The 22215-nt window shown below is 47.9% G+C and overlaps 2 protein-coding genes across 7 annotated transcripts in view; both read left to right on the plus strand.

The window, feature by feature from the left end:
• Positions 1 to 8794: 8794 nt before the first annotated feature.
• Positions 8795 to 17378, plus strand: ARHGDIB (Rho GDP dissociation inhibitor beta). 2 transcript variants are annotated; one of them, XM_021552748.4, is made up of 6 exons: positions 8795 to 9021; positions 12400 to 12588; positions 13148 to 13231; positions 14091 to 14167; positions 15716 to 15779; positions 16717 to 17378. In XM_021552748.4, the coding sequence occupies exons 2-6, from the start codon at positions 12411 to 12413 to the stop codon at positions 16914 to 16916; spliced, it is 603 nt and encodes a 200-aa protein (XP_021408423.2). In that variant the 5' UTR covers positions 8795 to 9021; positions 12400 to 12410; the 3' UTR covers positions 16917 to 17378. The 2 variants fall into 2 exon arrangements, with proteins under 2 accessions (XP_021408423.2, XP_085424681.1); XM_085568555.1 differs by having other exon boundaries at positions 8960 to 12290.
• A 155-nt stretch (positions 17379 to 17533) lies between these two features.
• The window catches only part of ERP27 (endoplasmic reticulum protein 27), a 32595-nt gene continuing 27913 nt past the window's right edge, over positions 17534 to 22215 (plus strand). For all 5 annotated transcript variants that reach the window (XR_014951833.1, XR_014951834.1, XM_085568549.1 and 2 more), the window contains exons 1-3: positions 17534 to 18195; positions 18395 to 18495; positions 21282 to 21419. Coding sequence is in view for 3 of the 5 variants with exons in the window: in XM_085568549.1 (XP_085424675.1) it covers positions 18075 to 18195; positions 18395 to 18495; positions 21282 to 21419 (360 nt within the window). In the remaining 2 variants the exon portion in view is untranslated. The remainder of the gene's footprint in view (positions 18196 to 18394; positions 18496 to 21281; positions 21420 to 22215) is intronic.

The raw sequence follows: 22215 nt of genomic DNA on the forward strand, positions 1-22215 counted from the left end.
ATTCTGTTCCTAAGAATCACTTAAAAAACATCTCCAAGGTTTCTGACCCTATTTATGAGCTGGTGTAGCCATGGAAACCGTAGTTATGCCAGAAATAGCAGCTCACTTGAATGACAAAGAAAACACAAGTTTACAAGGCAGTGATTTTTCCAGAGGCTGACTGAGCTCATGGGACTGTGGGAGGAAATCCCAGCTGAGGCACAGACTCAGGGATGCAGCTGATAAGGGCTGTGGTTGGTGTGGGCCACAATAACTTTTGAAATGTGTCTCGACAAACTTGTGCCACATACTTGGGAGACTTTGTGCCTTATTGATAGAGATTTATCACTTACCACAAAGATACCTAACTGGAGGTAAGCAGAGATTAATCAGGCAGTAAAATGTTGGTTTCCCTTTGGAAGACAGGCAGCCCACCAAGTGCCTCTGGATCCCTGGTGAAGGAACTATGGTAGGACCTGGATTTAGAATGGGATTGTCTATTGGTCTCATAGAAGATCAGTGAGTTTGTCATGTCAACAGTGTTTTGGTGAGAAACTCAGTGTAGTAAGGTGCCTGCAAATGAGGACTCACATGCTGTAGTCCTCCTCCTGCAGTGCTGACCATGTTCCTAAGCCTCATGTCATTTGTGCTAGTGCAGAAAAGAGAAACAGATACAGGGGATTGGGCTTTCCCTGGCACACATATTTGGTTGTTTGAATACATGCAAATCAGTCCATTAAAAATGCAGAGAAGAAGGCACGCTCTGAAGAGTTTTATCATTTTTCCTTCAGGAAATCTTGCACAGTTATTTTGGTGTCAGGATGAAGCATCTATAACAGCCTGCAATAAACTGGGTGTGCTGACTTTGGGAATCTGTGCCTGCTGCTGGATACAAAATTTGTGTTCAGTGTCACTGAGCTCAGCTTGCAGAAGAGACTGATCTTGATACTCATTTCTACTCATACCCTGGAGACTTCTCTTGGAATAGGGCAGCAAGGAAAGAGGCTGAGGTCTGTTTTTCCACCACAAGAGCTGGAGAGGGAGAGTTCCATGACCAACCTGTAGGAAAGGATCCTTTGAGGAAATACAAATCAAGTGATAGGATTTTGCTGAACTATCAGCAATGGCCCTGTCTGTGATACAAATTGGGTATTGGGGACATAACTAAGTCCTCAAGCCAAATGGCCTTTGCAAAAGCTTCTTCAGGAAAAATGAAGCCCCTGCTTTTCTTATTCAGTCAAGGCTGCTCTACTTGCACATGTCAGAACACCACTACAGGCCCCAGGCTTCCAGGCACAAATGCTTCAGGACATTCTGGTGCTTTTTATAGCAGATGATATAAAACCATGTAGTCTATCCTACACTTCATTAGTTACCAGAGTTATATTTTCCTCTCAGTAATAAGTCTGGCCTTTCTTGGAAGAGATAACGAATCTTAGCATCTCACACTTACAAGACTGCTATGTTAGCATGATTTTAGTAACTTAAAGAAATGTTTCCCTGATTGGTATAAATCAGGAAAAGGAAAACCAAAAGAAATCTCTCTCTCTTTTTTATTTTTTTTTAATATCCTTTTTCACCATCAGATCTCAAGAGAGAGAACTACATTTTTATCGTTCTTATTTGTAAATATAGAAGGGATGGTGGAGAGAAAATTCATAGACCTGCAGATGAGACTCAGCCATGCAGGCATCTGCTGAGGAGACTGATGTTCTCGGCCATGCAGCACAAAAAGCTCAGTCATTTCTAATTACTTTGTGATTAATTGTTTAAGAGCATCCCTATGCTCATTGCAGAGCTGTCCCAAGAGAAAGCAATATCATTAGTGAGCATCCTTTCTGTGCACTAAGTTTGCTTAATGTCTGCATCCAGGCTCCTGGTAACGACACAATAGGACTGACTTTGTTAGATAATTTTAAAAAGAATCCTTTCTTTCTTGTTTTTACTCTGCCTACAATTAAAATTTTAATTTATAAGATTTTTTAATTTATAAGATTATTTTTCTCCTGAATAATGTTAACAGTACAAGCTCAACATTCATATCTTGAACTTAGCATTTTTCTCTTTTTTATCAAACCCAGGTAGTTAATCTGGTTATCAATGTGACTGCTATAAATCAGAGCCTGTGGTTGCCCTTAAAAAAAGCACAGTTTCCCCAGTATTGTCTCAAGAGTCTTACTCAGATTTTACTTTCTCATAATTGATTCCTTCTGTATGAATTACATGCCATGTACCTGTGAACAGTGATTAAATGGTACACTAGCACTCTCTAAAATCATGCATTGAATTAAACAGAGAAGTAAAAGTGCCTTGTTAAAAAAACAAAAAAAAGTATATTTTTATTTAAACAGAAATCAGAAAATCAGATAGTTCCAGAGCTTTATTCAGTTTAAAACAGTGAAGCAAAAGATTCAGTGTCACTGGGCTACAAAGAAGAAACTGTATACAAGTCAACTCCAGATGTCTTCTTTCCTGACAGCTCCTTTTCTCATCTTTTTTTTTTTCCTTCTTTTTGAATGATTGATTCTTTCTCCTTGGCAACAGCAGACCAATAAAGGAAGGCCTCCCTAAACATTTTGGTAAAATGTTTCTTACTTCTTCTTAACGGGGGCACATATCTTCCCATGGCTTTCACACTTTGCAACAGACACTCTTCCTTCCTCCTCCTACCACATAAAAGCACTGCTGTGCAATCTCATTCAGTTCAGCCCTTTGCCACCATTATTATGATTTTTTTTAATGTAACAGTTGAGGCTTTCAGAAAGAAATGATTGCTTCTGGGGAGCATCTCACACTCTCCTTGGGAACATTTGACTAATGGGCAGAGGAGGCAGCTCTTCCAGCTCCATTATCTTGTCTCTTGGGTTGCTACTCACCTCCCAGACACATGGATGCTAAATGCTCTAGCTGCCATGTGATAGCAGATCCCTAGTGGAAATAACTGTGGAAGGGAAAAAGGCAGGGAATGAAAATCTGAATAAATTAAAAAAAATATATTTTCTCCTTTTTATTACTTAGGTGTACTACTAGTAGCAACCCTTCTGTTTTCCCCACAGGATCTTGCACAACTGTAGAGCTTAATGTTGTAAAGTTTGTCTGTTTGTTCATTTGTTTTTGTTTTTTAATGCTCTTTCACTGTCAGATTCCAACCTTTTTATTTTAGATCCTCTACACTAGTTTCCTACTGGAGGTACATACCTACAAATTGCTTTGAAGCTTCTTGCTGGGAGGCTGCTAAGGATATTTCTGTGCCAAGTATCTGGAATTCCATCTTGCTTTCTGGTCCAGTCAAGCATCATAAACACACCATAGACAAAGCAAATTGTTTAGTAGTCATCTTTGCATGTGGAGCATGCACAAATTGCACAAAGGATGTTCTGACCATTTTGTATTACATGAAGATTTATTTGTGGGACACTGACAGCTGATGGTGTATTTTGACTGTAATGCTGAAAATTATTTCTAGAAAGAAAAAGAAAATAGAGGAAAAGAAGAGAGGAAAATGGGGAATTTTCCCCCACTGACCAGCTGTGGAGGGCAGTGATGGGGTTCCATAGGAACATCCTCTGAGGACTCTCTCCAGTGCTGCAGATGATGACAGTCAAAATGACCAGTATGATGATTTCTTGCCATGCTTTCTCTTGGTATGATACAATTTTCATCAAGACCCACTTAAACTCCTATGGGTTATTTCTGGGTCTGTTAGATCTGGGAGGAGAACGCTCATCATGCGCAAATGTTGTGCATTCATTGCTTGTTAATCTGTGAATATATAAAACTGGATAAAACTTACTGAGAATTTAATAGCCAATGGCTCTTCTGTTGAACACCACATTTGTTTTTCTCCTTTATACACTGAAGTCTGCAATATAAAAGAAAGAGAAGGAGTGGGAGGAACAGCAATTCTCACACCAGTTCTTCCATGAGAATCCACCATAATAACACTGTGGGGGTTTACGGAGGCAGGGCTGTGAGAGCAATAATATGTGAACAGCACAAGCGCAATAAAGGAAAAACATTGCCATAGAGAGGCTGCTAATTATTGTCTCATGGCTTTGAGAGATGTTATATAGCTGCAAGCAGCACGCCCTGAGCTACACGGATATAAGGCACCTAAGAGCTAGCCAGAGGCTGGACACAACCTGACTGGAAGCCATAAATTCTGGTATGCAATCAACTTCATTGTTGAGAGTATTATTTAGCACAGGAATGTCAGGGTGCAGCTGGCAAGGGAGATTTCCCAAGGTCAGCAGAGGAGGAGAGGATGCCACAGCTCTCCTAATTTAGTCCCAGTTTCAGCTCTGGCTGTTTAAGAAGAAAGTCACAACACAGGGAGGAATGCTTGAATAAATAACCCCTAACACCCTGTTGGTGATCAGCTTAGAACTGAGATTTGATTACACTTGCTGAGATTTGACCTTACATAACCACCTGTTTTCTGAGAGGTCCTAAAATAATCCAGTCCCCTTTTAAATCCAGCTCTGGTGAGTGACTTCTCTAGGACACCTTCACCTGCAGAACACTGACTTCTGCCTCAGCACCAAGTGAGGGATGAAGAACAAAAGCTGCTTTCCTGCATGCTAGGCTCTGGAGTGCAGGGGATGCAGAGAATTCATCCCTGCTCCCCTATGACAGGGACCACCTTCCCTTCACCAAGCCCTGTCCTCTCACTCACCCCCTCCCACCAGCTCCCTCTCTCTCCTTCACGGAGCTGCTCTGTCCATCCTCAGCCTTCCTCAGGCTAGACTCTGAGTGAAACTGGCTGTTTTGCCCCTACCCTCTCTCTCATCCCCACAAAATCCTTTTCCTTCCTCTGTCTTCCTGTTTCCCTTGCTTCCCCAGGGGATTGTGAAGTGACACGTGAAGTCTTTGCACACCTTCAGGCTTGTGACAGGGGTTATGGGATTAGCACTTTAACAAGCCTGAAAGCTGCTTAGACAAGTATTAAATCCCCAATCTACATCTTTCAAAGAAATCACTTCTGGAGGAGCTGGAGAGACGGAGCACAGTCATGTCTTCAGGGGTCAGCTTGTCATCCAGCTGAGAGCCCTCAAGTCCAGTGGCTAGGTGGTTTGAAGGTATTCTCATATGACTTGGGGTTGGAAAACCCAGTTAAACCCTTAACATGGGCTTTGTGTTGGCACCTCAAAGTGCCTTCTCTCTCTTTGCTCTTCATGCTGAACACTTGCCTGACATTTTATCTAGCCTCCATCCCTTTCTTATCTTCCCACCCCAAGGGCTGTGCACTCCTTTGCAGCACTTCAGGTGTGAGTAACCACAAGTAAGAAGAAAATAGGCACCTGTGTCCTAGGCACAACAGGACCAACCTTACGATGCTGACTTCTAAAGCCAATCCCAGGGCAATTTATGCCTGTGTTTTATTCAGAGGAGATGAATTCATGCTTCATTGGCTGTTTATCCCACTTAACTGCGAGTCAGAGAAGGCAGTGCTGGGATTGCCAGAGTTGGGTGGCACCTTGTGGTGCAGTGAATGCTCCCCCATATGGCAGGGAAAGCTCATGTCGGAGCTCCCCGACCTGTCACCTTGCCCATTCCCATCCCCTCGTGACTGCATCAGGACCGGATTACCTCCTCCCATCTCTGCAGGGAAGAAGATCTCTGCATGTAGTCAGGGACGCCATCTGAGGACACCATCTAGGGGACACTCATGGCCAAAACTGACGCTTACCTTGCTGCACCTGCTGACATGAATTTGCTGAACTGTGAGGTCGTCTTCCCAGCGTATCACCTGTATACTTCCTGGAGACTGTAAAAAGCTTGAGGAGGAGCCAAAGCTCATGGCAGTGACAGCATTCAGCAACATTATTCATTAGAGAGAAATCAATATTAGTAACACTATGTACCGAGTTCACTGAAAATGCAAATTAGTAGTTTCAAAACAAATCACTTTACAAGAGCAGCATTAAAAAGCATTACTCTGTTGAGCCTCTTAAAATTACAGACATGGATTCCCTACCTGGACTTAAATTTCATTTCTCCCCACAGAGCTTTCAGCCTGGGAAATTTCAGCTCCAAATTAGACAGTTTTGGAAATTACATGTAGGTGAAAATAAGATATTCTAACAGGTGAAATTTTTCATGATTAGTCACTTTTAAAGGTCATAAAGTAGCTCTGTTCCTCAAATGTAGTGAGTGACCTGCTCCACAGAAGATGGAGATGACATTTAGCAGCACAAAGCTGCAATGTACCACCACTGTAAAAAGTTCAAATCTAGAAATACTGGATACCTAATGGCAGCAATCCAAATTCAAACAGGAAAATAAATGCCCTATTTTTTTAATCTTACAGTTTTTAAAAAAGTCAAATTTATTGTTTCCAATAGAGTGCTGCAGATATATATGCCTATTGAGAGTACAGGCTGTGTAGTTGAAGGATATGCATTTAAAATTTTGCATAAACTTTTTGAAATAACTTAGACATTAGTGGTTGATCACACCTATTATTTTGGTCTACTAATTGTACAATCAGCTGTTATCAGTGGGGTAAAATAAGTAAGACCTAATCAAAATATTTTAAGTAAAAAATATTATTTTCCAGCTAAGAACACATTTGAAATTTTACCATGTTTTTTGCAAAAAAACAGGTATACTTTAGCTGTTGGCCCTGCCTCCTTCTGTCACAGACAAAAGAACTGGCTGTGGTTGGACAATGTCTGCCAAGAGATGATCTTCATGGCATGGCATCAGTTTGTCAAAGATGAAACACTCGGTGGTAGAGATTTGCTTTCAGTGATGTCCTGCTCCATTGTGGTTCAAACCTTTCCTTTCTTCCAGCAGAGCAGTGACGTGCTTCCCCAGCAGGATGCTGGATATCCTGACCCAAAGGATCATGCCTGGCTTCTAAGTTCCCATCTGCTTGGCATGGTGCAATTCCAACATCTACATCTCTTTCTCACACTGCTTATGAATAGGAAGAGGAAGCACAGAGCAATTACATGATGTCCCTGCGATTGCATACTGACTAATTTCTAATTTAGGAGTAAAATCTGTTTCCTCTGCATGCTAGGCAGATGAACCTGTGTAGGTTGAACATACATACATATGGTGGCACAGAGCTACACATCCCTATACCTTTATGAATATCTGTGGATAAACTGATCTTAATTTATGCTCACATGTGTTTAGAAATAATGTGTAAATAGCTGCACAAAGGCACATGCAGTCTGGTGTTTAACTAAAAAGAAACCCACAAAAGAGACCAAGCTAAGCTCCATTATTCCTCAGCAAGAATGAATGCAATAACACTACTTACAATTGCACTGTACACAGTGGCTAAAACCTAGGAAATTTCAAACCAAGCCATGAGTGAGCAGTAACCTCAACCCACACCTCCTCCCAGCTGTGTTCAGTTTCTAAACTGAAATCAGAGACTTTGTCCAGACAGCAAAGAAACCAAGACAAGAAGCTGTTGTACAATACACAGGGGCTTCCTTAAATCTTTCCATAGTTAACACATCCAACTCTTCACAGCTTTCCCAGGCCAGGACTGCTTACATGAACAATATGAGCTGCCATAAAGTGGCACTGTAGTTGAAAGAATTTGCTCTGTCCTTTCCTCATCCCCATCCCACTCAGCCACTGGTGCTGGCATAGAGGTTTAACCACATTTGTCCATTATAAACAAGTATGGGGAAACTTACCTGGGTTGAAAACTCACCAATATATACTTACACATTTGCTTACATGTTTTTTTTTCCTTGGTACCATTTGAACTCATTTATCTACTGTATTCAAGTCAGGTCCCTTGTGCTGGCCCAGGGGAAGGGTTAGTGTGTAGCAGTGAAAAATAGTGGCAGAGAACAAAGTAATTTTTCTTGCTGGTGGAACTAATTAATGGAAGCTTGAAATGTTTCTGAGGCTATAGCCCCTGATAAATGGGAATCCATTGTCAGACAGATATATGCTCTGTTTTTCCCTTGAAATTTATGAGGTAAGGATCATTGTGCCACCCATAACCTAAACAAAAGCAATATCTGCCTGGAAAAATCATTCCCCCTCTTCTGAGATCTTTAATCCCTGATGAAGATTCCTTTCCCTCCGTTGTTTACAACCTTTAAAAATTTGTGTACAATAAACACTTTTAATGGACGTGTGGATCCGAGGCAGTGAATGTAAGCCCATTAGCAATAGATATGCTTTGCTTATTTTGCTGTTGGAAATGCATTAAGAGCAGTCTGTCAGTCATTGCAGGCCCAGATTTGTTGTTTGCAAACCAATGATCTACTTGTTGTGCACTGATGACTATCTACATGAAGGATTTATGTGACTGGTGAACTGGGCACTCCATGAGGGGCAAAGAGAGAGGAATTCTGCTGATATTTCACAGAGTAAGAGGTGTAAAATCGTTTCGATCATATAAGCAACCCTGGGAAATGAGAGCTTTTTCTTCCTGAGGTAGCTGATCTTTGAAACTGCTTGTGTGAGAACGGCTGGGAATTGGGAACAATAAGCTGATTAAGTGCAGCAGGTAGCAGGAAAAATGAGGTTCATAAGAACCTCCTTTTGCAATACTGCTTATCTTCTCACGTACGCGGGAATACACAACCTGATTCTCCGCATATTTTAATCGGTATAAATCAGCGCCAGTTTTTGAAATCGACCGCAATTACACCAGGAAAATAAACAAAATAAAAGCCTGGGGGGAAAAACAAAGCTATCGCCCCCCTCGCTCCCAGGCACAGCAGACCGAAGCCGCGCACGGCGAGCACTCCCGCGTCCCTGGCCGGGCTCAGCTTCGCAGACAAAGCCCTGTGCCCCTCTGCGCAAAAAGAGCGCAGCGCGGCGCCGGGCGGGCGCAGACAAAGCGGGGCAGGCGGCGGAGCGCCGCAGCATGCGGGGCCGCGCAGGGCTTCCTCTGCGGGTGGGCTGCTGCCGCCGCTCTTTCTTTTTTTTTCGCTGCGTGTGAGTGTTATTTTTTTTTTTTTCTCCTCTCTTCACCAACTTCCTTCCTGCTCCAACTGCCAAAGCTGAGGCTGAGCGCTGACAGCAGAGGAGGACCCCGGCCGCAGCGCCGCTCCGCCGGTGAGTGCGGGGGCAGCCGGGCAGGAGAACGGAGCGGGCGCGCCCCGACTCGCTCCGCGCTGCCGCCGCGCAGCTCCGCGCCTTCGCTCCGCGGCCGCCGGTGCCCGCTCCTGCCCGGGGAGACGGGCAGAGCCTGCCTGCGCCCCGGGGGAAGTCGGGCTCCGCGCTGCGCTGGGGCGGAGGGCAGGGGAAGGAAGGGAAGAGGGCCCCGCGGTGCCCGGCTGGCGGCGGGTGCATCCCTGCGGCGTGCTACCCGGGCAATGGGCCACCCTTGTGTCCCCGCACCCCGGGGCTCGGCATGGGGAGGCCAGGGCTGGGGGCGCTGCTGAGTGCGGTGTGTTTCTCCCCCTCGCGGAAAATTACTTCCTCCCTGCTAAACCCGCTTCCTGGAGATAAGCCCCCGGCCAGGGGTTGGTTTGGAGGAGTGATGAACAGTCGGAGGGCAGGTAAAATGCTGCCCCTCCGACAGCCCTTTTTGTGCCCCGTGAAGGCATGGGGGGGCGAGGAGGTGCCTACCCTCCACCTTGTCACTGCCCCCTCCCGCTGCAGGTGCCAGGGCAGCTGTCTATCCACGGCGCAGGCAGAACCCAGCTGCGAGACTCGCACCTCTCGCCAAGGCATGATTCCTTGTTTGCCTCCTGCAGCCATCTCTCTAACAGGGATCCCTAACCCTGCCCTTGCCCCCTCCCTGCTGTTTCATGGGTACTGCCAGGCCTCAGGGGTGCAGGTGACACAGGACTGTGGGCTAGAGCAATGTAGGGTTAATTTTCTCATTTTAGTGAGGCTCTTGGTCTGAATGGGGGACTCAGTATTAGCCTTTGGCCCGGACAGTGGCACAGAAACTCAGGAACCCCAACAGCAACATGGTGTCTCTGGGGAAGCAGTGGTGCCTGAGTTCAGGAATGTGTCTCAGCTTGCAGTGGGCACCAGCAAGCAGGGGCAGGAGCTGCTGAGATGGGAGCTTTCCTCTTGGTCACCACCTGCCTTGGAATTTGGCAGGAAGGCAGCATCAGGTCCTTGGCTTGGGGAAAAATGCCAGAACTTGATCTGATCGGTGCCATCCTGAGGCGCCTGTGAGCCAGAGGTTGTTCATCCCAGACAGCCTGGCTGGTCTTGTTCCCTGCAGGATCTCACTATTGGCATGGCAGGTTGTCTGTCCACCTTTCTGGGCGGTTTTCAGAACCTAAAAGCATTCCCCCTCAAGTGAGCCACCCCCACAGGCTGGCAGGGACGGTCTCTGCGGCATGTGTGGTGCAAAGGGAAGGTCTGAGGGATGAGGAGCAGCCAGCTGGTCCACTCCTGACTCTGCCTTTTCTCTGCATGTGGGCAGAGATGCCTCTTTTCATCTCCTGTGCTAAACTGCAAGAAGTAGACATGGGAGGCTGGGGGCGGGCAGGCAGCTGTGGTCTGTGCTTGCATTGGCAGCAGATGCAGCCTGGTATTGTGAGAGAGCTCAGGTCAGTGCTCAGACCTGCAGCTCGAGCCCAAGTGGAAGGCAAGACTTGGCAGTGGCTGTCGGCTAATCACAGCCTCCTCCTGTGGAATGGCACTGAGGGGATTGTGAGGCTTTTGAAGGGGACTCTGCCACAGAGTGGTGGGGCATGTGTAATTGCTGCTTTCAGGAGGAAGCTTTTGGTTTCCTTTCTTGTGAGGACAAGCTCAAGGGCCTTTCCTATGGTATTTGGGTACTTCAGACTCCTAGAGCTGGGCATGAGCCAGGGTTATTCAGCTGCTGGGACCTGTTTTTTTTCCTATTTGTTTGGGTTGAGATTCCCTTTTATTTCCCATCTGCCCATTCTGTACTAGTTCCTCATTCACCACAAAATTGCAAAGTCGTCTTGCAATGGCTATCTTCAGTTAGAATACTTGACTGAATCTTCTTGTTTGTGTGCTGGTCAGTTCTACTCTGTCCCTTTGCAGCATGCCAATGTACCACTCCTTGATTATTTTTCTTCCCTGGACTGGAATTGCTCTGAGAGGTCTGCATACTAGTCAGAGTTGCATGACGCCACTTGATGATTCACCTTAAACAGTTGTTCATTCTTTTTTAATTCTTTTTTTTTGGTGTGTGTGTTTCTTTTCTATTTTAATAAATGAAAAAAAAACTATCCCATTAGCTCCCAGTTTAACTTTTGGGAGCAGGGACAAATGTTAAGGCCACAGCTGCAGAAAAAGACAAATGGTTTGTTTGGAAAATTGCAAATAAGCAAGCAAAAGGGGACTTTTTAGTAGAGACAGTCTCAAAGAAGCATAAGTGAAGATGAACTGAATGATCTGTGTAGCTTGACCAAATCGTCTTGCTGCCAAAAAACAAGGAATGGCTTGGCCATTTGTGACAATTGCCACTGTACCAGGACACTGCTCTGTTATTCAGCCTTTCTCTGAAGAGTGTGAAGGTGGCTAGGACCATATGGCTGCCTCCTCGAGGCGGGCAGCTGACTAAGGGGCACCTGGCACATCATTGCTTACCTCTCCTGCCTGTCCCCTGTTCCCCCACCCCATGCTCTGGCTGCCCATTGGTTGCTATTTCCCTGCTCAGGCTCCCATTTGGGATGCCACCCAAGCAGTTTTGCTGCCCTGGTGCCATTCAGCGGTGCGTGACCCAGCACTGCTGACTGCGGCTCGGCTCTCCTGCCTCTCCGCCCCAAGAGCACCACTGGAGCAGCACGGTTAGGCCTGGCTCTTCTGGGGTCACCATCACGCTTCCTTCCTCAGTGGGAAGGAGTCCTGGTGGGTGCCTGCAGTGAGCTGTTAGTGGGAGCACACGGAATGCCAGCAGACAGGCTATGTTGCCCGCTTCCTTGAGAGCTTCAGCTGACTTGCTAATCTAAGGAAGTGGCTGTCAGGTGTTCGATCTTTCTGTGAAATGTGGCTTTTAACCCATTAGGAGAGGGTGAACGAAACATCTGTCCTTGGCTTTATTCGTGTTTCCCTGTGCTCTGGTGTGTGGCAGCGGCTCTTTGTGCGAGACAGCCGGCGAGCACTGAAGCCTTGTGCGATGGCTTGTAATTGCAGGGTTGCCGGCCACAACTGTGCTGCAGAGTGGCTGTAAATCACTCTGGTTTCAGCCTCTGCTCCTGCACCTCCTCCCTGGGAGGGAAGAATGGAGTAGGTCTGCGTGTGCGCGTGGTGCCTGCAGGGAGAGAGGAGCGGGGGTAGAGGGGGATTGTGTTTGAGCCAGAGTATCAGCACAGCAGTGTCTGGATTGCAGCCGATCACCGTCGCCATTTGCCTGTAGGAATCCCGCTGCCTTCGGCCTTTGGCACTGGGTGCGTGCCTGCCTGTCAGGGGCATTGGGCCACACTGTGCTCAGAGTGAGTGCCCCCATACTCCCAATCCACAGCAATCTCACTGACTGCCCCCTCCTCTGTCACCCAGACCAAGTGACCATGACTGAGAAGACGCAAGAACCTCATGTGGAGGATGATGATGATGAGCTGGATGGGAAGCTCAATTACAAACCTCCTCCCCAGAAAACACTGCAGGAGCTGCAAGAGTTGGACAAGGATGATGAAAGCCTCGCTAAGTACAAGAAGTCCCTGCTGGGAGATGGACCTGTGGTAGTAGGTAGGCTGGGGAACACTGATAGGGAGGGACTGGGGAGATGTGCTGCAACAGTGTGCTGTTGCTTCAAAGAAGATGGACCTTCTTTGGCCAGGGACATACACTGCTTGTGCTGGAGCACTGGGGATGGGCAGGTGGAAAGCTGCAGATAAAGGAAGCACAGAAGATGCTCTGAGTGTTGGGAATTAGGAAGATTACTGGAGAGTGCTGGCATCAGAAAAGGACTTGTGGGAGATGTGTCAGTCTCAGAGGAGTTTTGGGGGTTATGAAGGGATCAGCCTATGCTGAAAGGTGGTCTTGTTGCTCAGAAGGATTCTAAGAAGGAAATTTTCTGCAGTGGAAATACCACCTCTAGGTATTCTGATGAAGGCCAGAGGGATCCATGTGGAAGGTCTGGGTAGACATGTGGTCCTGTTGTGCTAAGGAAGCCTGGCATTACTGGGTGTTTCATGAAATGCAGTTTCTGTGTGGCACGGCATCCCTGTTTCTTCAGTGTCATTCCCCTCTGATTGCATTTGATTTTGCAAGCTGACAGCTTCCCCCTGACTTTTCCTACCTGCAGACCCAACAGCTCCCAATGTGGTGGTCACCCGACTCACTCTGGTATGTGACTCTGCTCCAGGACCAATCACTATGGACCTTACAGGTAGGCACAGGCTCTGCCCTTGGCCACAGAGGGGAACAAGCAAAAGCCCTGGCATGCTCCAAGTTAAAAGAGAGTTTGTCCTTGGGATGCTACAGTGGGTTTTAGAGGAATTCTGAAGTCATCTTAGCTTTGTTTCTTATTTTAAGGTATACATATATGAATAAAAAAGAAGGAGATGTAACAGAGGAAAATACTGAGAGTTTTTCCTTCATCTAGACTGCTCTAGGAGCTCCTGGGTTTCTCTTAACCATCTCTGCTTGCTTCCTTTCAATGACACTTCATGAGCAAAAGGGATGTGCATGCATTTGGGTAACAGGCTGTATTGAAACTTCAGAATCGAGCAATACTGCAGTTCCGGCTCCTGGGGGCACGGGGAGAGAACCTTATAAGGGCTTTTCTGCAGAGAGAGGAAGCTGGGCCTGGAGAGGCAGAGAGGCTTCCTGTTTGCCCAAAACCACACAGAGCCCTGCGGGGCCCAGGCAACCTTCCAGGATGGGCAGGAGCTGTGGAACACGCTCCTCTCACCCAAGCCAGGCTTGGGCATCATGGAGCTTACACACACTCCTGCGAATGCTCAGCAACAAGTCTGTGCATAAACATCTTTGTGTATATGTACTTAGACCTGTGTTTGTTGAGGCATTATCTTCTGTGGGCACAGATACATACGAACACCCAGGAATTTCTGTGTATTTGGTCACACAACACGATCTTACACAGATGCCTCTGTACTCATTTTACAGGTGTCCTCCTTTGAAGGGATGCTCATCTCTGACAGCAGCCCCACCCCCATCTTCCCCTCAGTGCCTGGTCTCTCCTGGCTGTGACATCCCTAGCTGACAGCTTGATTCTCTTCTTGCAGGTGACCTCGAAGCACTCAAGAAAGAGACCTTCGTATTAAAGGAAGGGGTGGAATACAGAGTTAAGATCCACTTCAGAGTGAGTTGTTTTCCTTCCAGTTGCTTCTTATCAGTTGCTAAGGCCAGTCAGTGGCAGTCAGTCTATCAGATAACTAGAGCCAGACAGAATGCCTTCCCAAAAGCTGAATGCTTGCAAAGCTCCCCTACCTTCAGGTGTTGTTCTACCCAACAAGGGATGAAGTATCTCCAGGAAATCACTTCTGCTTGTTCACCCCTTGGAGGAAGTTGGTTTCTGTTTGCTCACACTGATAAACAACAAGTGGTTTAAAAGCCAGATGGGTAGTTTTGGCTGAGTTTGGTTTTGCTTTTTAGCCACTGAAAAATCTTTACTTCACATTAAGTGGAAATGAACAGGGAGAAAAAAGAGAAGAGAAGAAGAGAAGAGAAGAGAAGAGAAGAGAAGAGAAGAGAAGAGAAGAGAAGAGAAGAGAAGAGAAGAGAGAATGGCTATGTATGAAGCCAGTAATACTGGGCTTCATGTACACATTAAAAAAAAAATGAAATATTGTAGCATTTGGCTGAAGATACCTGAATTCTTCAGGTCGTGATACACCTAAATGGGCTCATATCTCCCTCACTCCCATTAATCAGTGTGTCAGCCATTTCTTCTGTTTACAGCTGAAAATGAAACTTGACCATCCTGCAGTGTGGCATCCAGCACTGAACCGATCATCTCTGCAAGTGCTTGCTTCAAAGCAGGGCTTGGAAGAGAAGGCAAAAAAGGAAGAAAGATAATTCTCCTGAGACAGATGAGGGAAGGTGTTAATACTGTGGGTTCTGTAGGGCGGATTTCCCTTCTTCTCTGAGGCTTGCTGTCTCAGAGAAGAATGTCCCCAAATGCTCTCCCCTGAGACACCTCCAGCTCTCTTTTGTGCTGTGAAATATTTCCATCTGTATTTGTGCCTTGTTGACCAGAGATACCTGAAACCAGACAAATTATTCTAATTCCTTCCCTCAGTTCCATGGCTTGTAAGGCTTATACTGTGTGAATTCTACCCTGGTATGTAAAAGGATCTGTCCATCTTGTTTTCAGATTGAGTAGTGTACACTGTGGGATGGCAGTGTGTGCTGGAGGGGAGCAGCAGTGGATACATTCAAGCTATCCATGGGAGATTTGAGAAAAGATTATGAAAACTCTCCCTCTGTCTTTTGAGAAGAAACTTGCCAGCTCCCCATGGAGCTTAGAGGACACCTGGAAGCTGCCGACCCATTGGGGCTGAAGGGATGACTCTAGTCACCCATGTATTGTTATCAGTATGAAAATTATTAAACAGGAACTCCCTGCTTCACTTTTCTTTCTCCTCATCAGCATGTCCTGAGAACCTTACTGATGTGCTCCAGTCAGCTTCAAGGTTGAGCAAAGGATGGGGAAGTGCAGGAGATGCACAGAGGATGCAAAAGGTCTTTGGGTACCTATGGAGAAGATGTTTTAGGGACTTGTACGATGTGCCCTGTGCTGAGGCTCCCTTGGGTAGGGAGCCAAGATGGGTATGTCCCTAAGGAGGGGGAAAATCAACAGATACAGAACCAAAACTCTTCTCTTGACACTTCTGGTTGCTTCCTGCAGGTAAACAGGGACATTGTGTCAGGACTGAAATATGTGCAGCACACCTACCGGACAGGGGTGAAGGGTGAGTAAGAGCCCTGCATGCCATGCACAACACTGCTCCTACCTGTGTGTTCCCTCTTCTGGAACAAGTGTTCCTGCAGGCCTGGACTGGGACACAGGCTCCCTTGGTGCCAAGTCCCACCCTGGGCTAACACTCAGGAGGTGGCTTCTCAGCAGAATGTGTAAGCCTGCTTCACCCAGGACCGTGGTTTCTTGTTTTGTGTGAGCTCAGTATAAGCCAGCTCTGATATCTGTATGCTACACCCCTGTCTGCAGCAGTGAAGTCCACAGAGACTCTGCCTGGACAGTGCTTGCCACAGATTGCCTCTCCATACAGAGCTCTTCTCTTCCCCTCCACCTGCTGTGCAGTGGCTCAGCCTGTGTGGAGCTTCCCACCCTCTGAAAGCTCTTCAGAAGTACTTGGTGAAATTCAGACCTGCTCTATGAAACTTCCATTGTGTGCAGGGCCCTGTATTTGCCTGTGGGTTCTCCTCAGTGCTGCTCTTGGACAAGGTAGAGAAAGCCCCATTATGCACACACACCCCCCACATGCATTTTTGTGCAACCACCTCTGAGGCTTCAGCATCCTGTTCAGCACACGTAACTGGTGTCTTCTCACCAGTAAGGAGAAGTAGTGGGAAATCAAAGTAGATCTTGAGCCATATACTGGGTGTACTCATGCCCTTTTAGTAGGCAAAATGTTCCGTTTTCTCTCAAATTTGTCTCAAACCAGGACAAGTGCATGCATGTGAGAGTGTACAAAATGAGTTGCCTGCCCATCTGTGTTATCCTTCCAGCTGTCCTTATGCTTCACTAATCCACTGATTTTTCCTCTCCTTTGCTGACACGGGCTGTTCCTTTTCCCCCCATCTCCTTTCTGCTCTTTTACTCATGGCTTCCTCTCTCCCTTATCACTCCCCATCTGAGGGGCTTATTCCCTGTGGATTATTTTCTCCTAGTGGACAAAGCCACGTTCATGGTTGGCAGCTATGGGCCGCGGCCAGAGGAGTACGAGTTCCTGACGCCTATTGAAGAGGCTCCTAAGGGTATGCTGGCTCGAGGCACCTATCACAACAAATCCTTCTTCACGGATGATGACAAGCACGACCATCTCACCTGGGAGTGGAACCTGTCCATCAAGAAGGAATGGACAGAATGAGTTCACCCAGTTTGCCTTCCCCCATCCCCTTGCCTCCTGCACCAATCTCCAGGCCTTTGCTGCTTCTTCTGATACACTGAAAACAACCCAACAGTTCTCACCACCACCCCATCATGACACCATAATGGGTTAAATTGGGAAACATCTCTCTCCCTCTCCCCCAGTACTTCCTCCTGTTGTCCCCAACTCTTCCATACCAACTCCAGTCCTGGAAGTGCCTTTTTGAGGAAACAAGATCACCTGGCAGGGGTGGACTGGTCCTTGGAAAATCCCTATCTTGAATTACACTTGCCATGTGCTCTGACTCATTGTAAAGAGTTACTTACAATGGTCTCCTGGTCTGTATCTGGTGCCCTACCCTGTTAAAATCCATCCTTGTGCAGGCAAAGCCAGTCAGGGGGAATGCAGCTAGATGTCGTAACAAGACTTCAGTGTCTGAGAATAAAACCAGTTTCTTTCTTCTTTTCTGCATGAGTGTCACATTCTTTTCTAGAGCATGTTTCTCAGTGATGTGTGTGTGAAGAATGCAGTATGGGAAGGCTTATGAGTGTATTTCAGCAGGGAAATAGCCCTCCTCCTTCAAAGCAGCAGCCTTAGTCTATAAGCAAATTATTTCAGAACAGTTTCCTTCAGGGATTCCATTAATCCTTTGAAGCCCAAAGTCTGGCCTGTGATGGGGGTAGACTCCAGGGGTAGACAGCCCCCACCTCTCCCAGATGGCAGCTGAATCAGCCAGGGAGCTATAACATACCCCTCTCATGTTTAGCACTTACCATAGCAGCTGTTCCCCAGAGCTAATGTAAGAGTTGCATGTCCTCGTGACTAGCCTGCTGGCCAAGCACAAGGGAACATCAGCCTCTGGAATCCAGCACCTGGAGAGGGATGTTCTTAACCTAGCTGGGGTGTCTGGTCACAAAGGTGCAGGGCAGCTGCGAAGTCCAGTGCTGTGGGTGAGGACACACCACGGCGGTGTTGGTGCAGCTCTCCAAGGCCGATTCCTGCACGGCAGGGAGGGGCTTTCTCCAGCCAGGCAGTTATCTCAGGAGCTGAAGGCTTTGCTCTGGGCCAGCTGCTCCCTTCCCACCACCCCAGGAAGGTTGTGGGTCCCCACAGCAGCTGACGTGTCTCTCGCCGAGGAGAGGACCAGAGCAGGGTGGCATGGTGAGGAGAAGGCAAGCTGGTACCATGGGCACATCTGTCTTCCCGTGTCTCTTTGTTATCCTGCTTACCAGATGCTCCCCAGCAGGGTGTGCTGAAGGGAGTGACTCTGCGTCCCACAGTAAGTGAGCTTTTTCCTGCCTTGGGGAAAATCTGGGAGTCCTCCTTATCCAAGGTATGCTGCACAAATGTGTAGAACTTGCAAGAGAGGTATGTGGGTGAGCTTGTAGGGTCGGGATGCTTGTGTGTGTGTGTTGGGGGGATCCTCTTTGAGCTGGTCGTTGTGTACACTCTGCCCAAACCTGGCCTTTGCTCTGCAGGCACAGCCAGCGCCACAGACAAACCCATCCTGTTAAACAAGATCCCAGATGCTGAAGCCTTCATCAGTGGTGCAGAGGTGGCAGTCATTGGATTTTTCCAGGTTTGTTCACAGCACCTCCCCTCTGCCAGTTTTGAGTTCTATCCCACTCTTATGTGAGCATGAGGCTGGATGTGGTGTAAAATAAACCAAAGCAGCAGTTGTCCCAAAAGATGCTGGGGCTGTGACAGGCATGTGGAGGGATTAGGTGATGGGACACAGAGAAAGCACAGGGATTTTGGTCTGTGCATGGAAAAGGAGATAGAGCAAGGGATGAAGATGAAGGAGGTTGTAGGAGCCCTGGAGCAGAAGAGAAGGAAATGCTGCAAGGGAAGAAACAAAGAAACATGCATGGTAGAGAAACAGTGTTGATGAGGGGTGAATGGAAACGTCAGTGCATGCTGTAGTCAGCAAAGGCAGAGTACGGCACTGCCTGTGTGATAGGGATGAGGAAGCCAAGTCTCAGGGAGAAGTGATAGTACAGGTCCACTGAAGTCAGAGAGGGTTTGGGCTCAGGCTGCAGACTCTTTGTAGGGAGGATGTAGGCATGGTCTCTGTTTCACTTCTTTGTTTCCCAGTGTAGATACCCTTGAGATCTGTCTCTTTTTATCTAAATTCCACTGAATTCAAAAATGAGTGACAGATTTGAGTCCCTTACCACCCCCCTCCCCCCCCAAATAGCATGAGTATTTTTCCTTAGAAAATAAAAGGAATCTATTTATTCAGCTACAGCAGCACTGTAAAACAGAAGCGTGTTTAACAGGATCCTTATTACTTTAAAGTCCCCAAGTTGCACCTTTTTCCATGTTTTTTTTGACCTCTGTTCTAGTTTTCTGCTGTCCACACACTACCTCATGTCAGAGAAGGATTCAGACTTTCAAAAACCGGTCCTTCTGCAAGCACCTTCCTCCTTCTGCCCTGTGCCTGGGGCTGGAGGGCAGTCTAGGGAGGGCGTCATGCTCTTGGTACAGGGCAAGGACATCTCACAGCCCACCACAGAGTGAGGACCGATGGTGCTGCCTTTGCAGTGCAAGCATCAACCAGTCTGTGAGTGCAGAAGGCTTATGCCCCGGAGGCCTTGTAAGCACTGATCACAGAGCACCAGCCGCCTCGACTTTGCTGCCTGCAGGCAATAGGAGCTCCTTGGGGGCTGCTCTTGCAGCGATAAAGCTGTGCAAAGCAGCCAGGCAATATGCACACGCAGAATGAAAGTGCTGAGACGCCTCCTTCCCCAGGGTAGCTGGCTGGGCTTGCGGCAGAGCTGTACCCAGAGCCTCCTCCTGAGCTGAGCAGGGACACGGCTCCTTTTGTCTTGTGCCACAGTGACCTCCCTCTGCAGGACTGCATTCTTCAGAGCCAGACAGGAGGCTGCTGCCGAGCAGCCCCAGCTGCCAGGAGCACGAGGCAGTAGCCAGCCACATCTCGGGCATTCAGTGCCTGAAGCATAACCGGGCTGCATTTAACAGTAGATGAAGATGTATGTGTGCCATGAAGGCTTGGCTCTAGGCCTGAAAGGATATTCATCCAAATAAAAGCCCATGTTCTCTGCTCACCGTAAATTATTTCTCTGCTACAGCCTTTCAGTTCACTGCAGTATGTGGCTCGGCAAACTTCCCGTATAATGAGCACGGCGTCCCTGACTGGGAGCAGCATGCCGTGATGGAAACAGAGCACACTGCTCCAGAAACCCCGCGTGTCTCTGAGAAAGAGCCATGCTCAGCCTGATTAAACCCCAGGTTTCCCAGGAATGCTCCAAAACTCAGCGAGATTATTACCACCCTAGGCTTTAGCACTCTCACCAGAGCAATGTTGATGTGCTGGCATTTCCAAAACAGGTCATGAGAGATGTTTTTCTTTGGAATGAACAAAGAATTTTGTTTTCCATTCTCTCCGGGCTCACAAACAGCTGAGCTGACCGTTCAAACTAAAAAGAAAAACAAACCAATTTCCAAGCAGAGACCATGTCTTGAGAATTTATATCCAATGAATAGATGTATCAAAAATACATCAGTAAAAAGTTAAGAATGGGAACAGCAAGAAAGGCATTAATACAGGCAAAGGATAGTAGTAGTTAATGCTCTCTGCAAGAAAGAGAATGGACCTCAAAATATGAGAAATTGCACATTTCTCGCCTTCGATGTACCTGAATTAGCTACTTTTTACAAGACTTACCTAAGATATCCTTTTAAAAGGAGCCACCGTACTGATAATATAAGGTGTTCAAAATTGCACCCCCCTGACTCTAGAATCAATGTTAGCATAAAAATGGCAACGTTTATATATATGTATATATTTTATAAACACACACTTACATACACACGCACATACATGTATGCACATATTACACCTATGTTCTGATGAGTGCCCAGGGGCTCAGCACCATCCTGGCGGGTTCCGGGATCCCGGAGCAGCCCGCCCGCGCGGGAGGCGGCGGCGGCGGCCGCTCCGGCGGGACCGAGCGGCCGGCAGGTGTCGCGCCCGTGCCGCCCGTGCCGGTGCCGGTATCCGTGCCCGTGCCCGTGCCCGTGCCGCCGGTGCCGGTGCCGGTGCCGGTATCCGTGCCCGTGCCGGTGCCCGTGCCGCCGGTGCCGGTGCCGGTATCCGTGCCCGTGCCGGTGCCCGTGCCGCCGGTGCCGGTGCCGGTGCCGGTATCCGTGCCCGTGCCGGTGCCCGTGCCGCCGGTGCCGGTGCCGGTGCCGGTATCCGTGCCCGTGCCGGTGCCCGTGCCGCCGGTGCCGGTGCCGGTATCCATGCCCGTGTCCGTATCCGCGCCCGGGCGGCCGCCGGGGCCCCGTTCAGGCTCGGCCTCTCATCCGCTTGCCCCCTCACCTCCCTCCTCTGCCCCGCAGGACCCGCAGAGCCCCGAAGCGGAGAAGTTTCGCCTGGCGGCCGGACAGGTCCCGGAGGTGCCCTTCGGCCTCAGCAGCAGCGCCGCCGTGCTGTCCCACTACGGCGCCGCGGAGAACACGGTCGCGCTGTTCCGCACGGTGCGTGGGCCCGCGGCGAGCCTGTGTTTCTACATGATCTGCCTGGAGCTTGGCATTAACTTGGATGAGGTTTCTGTGGTTTTGGAAAGGGTCCTGAGACACATGAAAAGCGTCTAGAGTTCATGTCACAATGGATCAACACAGCAGGCTTGATACCAAAACTTGGCAAGTGTCACTTCAGGCAGGCAAAGCCGTCTCCTAGGGTACAAAACTTTTCCCTCATGACAGAAGACACATCCAGACTAGGTCTCTGCAGTTTAGAGCTACTGTACCAACCTACACTGTGGTTTGCAGCCTCATTTCCTAAAGATGCTTTAGGCATTAGAAATCTTGCTTGTGAGTTTCTTAGGGATGGATGCTGTGCTAGATCATATCTCTTTGATCTAAGCTCTAAGTGCAGGTAGCTCAATGTAGCCTCAATGTAGCTATATGTGCTGAAATTTAAGGAGATGATGATGGGAAGAGCCATGTACTTGCTGCAAAAGTACCAAGAAAAGCTAAGAGCAAGTATTCTACTGGTTACATCAATTTCCCCACATTGTTCCTTCTCGCACAAGCATGGCAGTTGGAAACTGCAGAGGTAGGTGCGTCTGAAGAAGACCAGGGCCCCAGGCAGCACAAGATGTCCTAAAAGCCAGTGACGTGTTGTGACACCAGACCTCTAAGTGCTTGAGGTGGGGAGAAATGGGTACACACCACATGTTCTAAGGAAACTAAATATGGCAGCTTGGCCAAGTTCTAGATCCACCTTGTACAAAGATTGGACAGTTTGTTCTCTTTTTCCCCCTCATCATTT

Source organism: Lonchura striata, chromosome 1A, assembly GCF_050655825.1.
Source record: "Lonchura striata isolate lonStrDom1 chromosome 1A, ASM5065582v1, whole genome shotgun sequence".
Taxonomy (NCBI): Eukaryota; Metazoa; Chordata; class Aves; order Passeriformes; family Estrildidae; genus Lonchura; species Lonchura striata.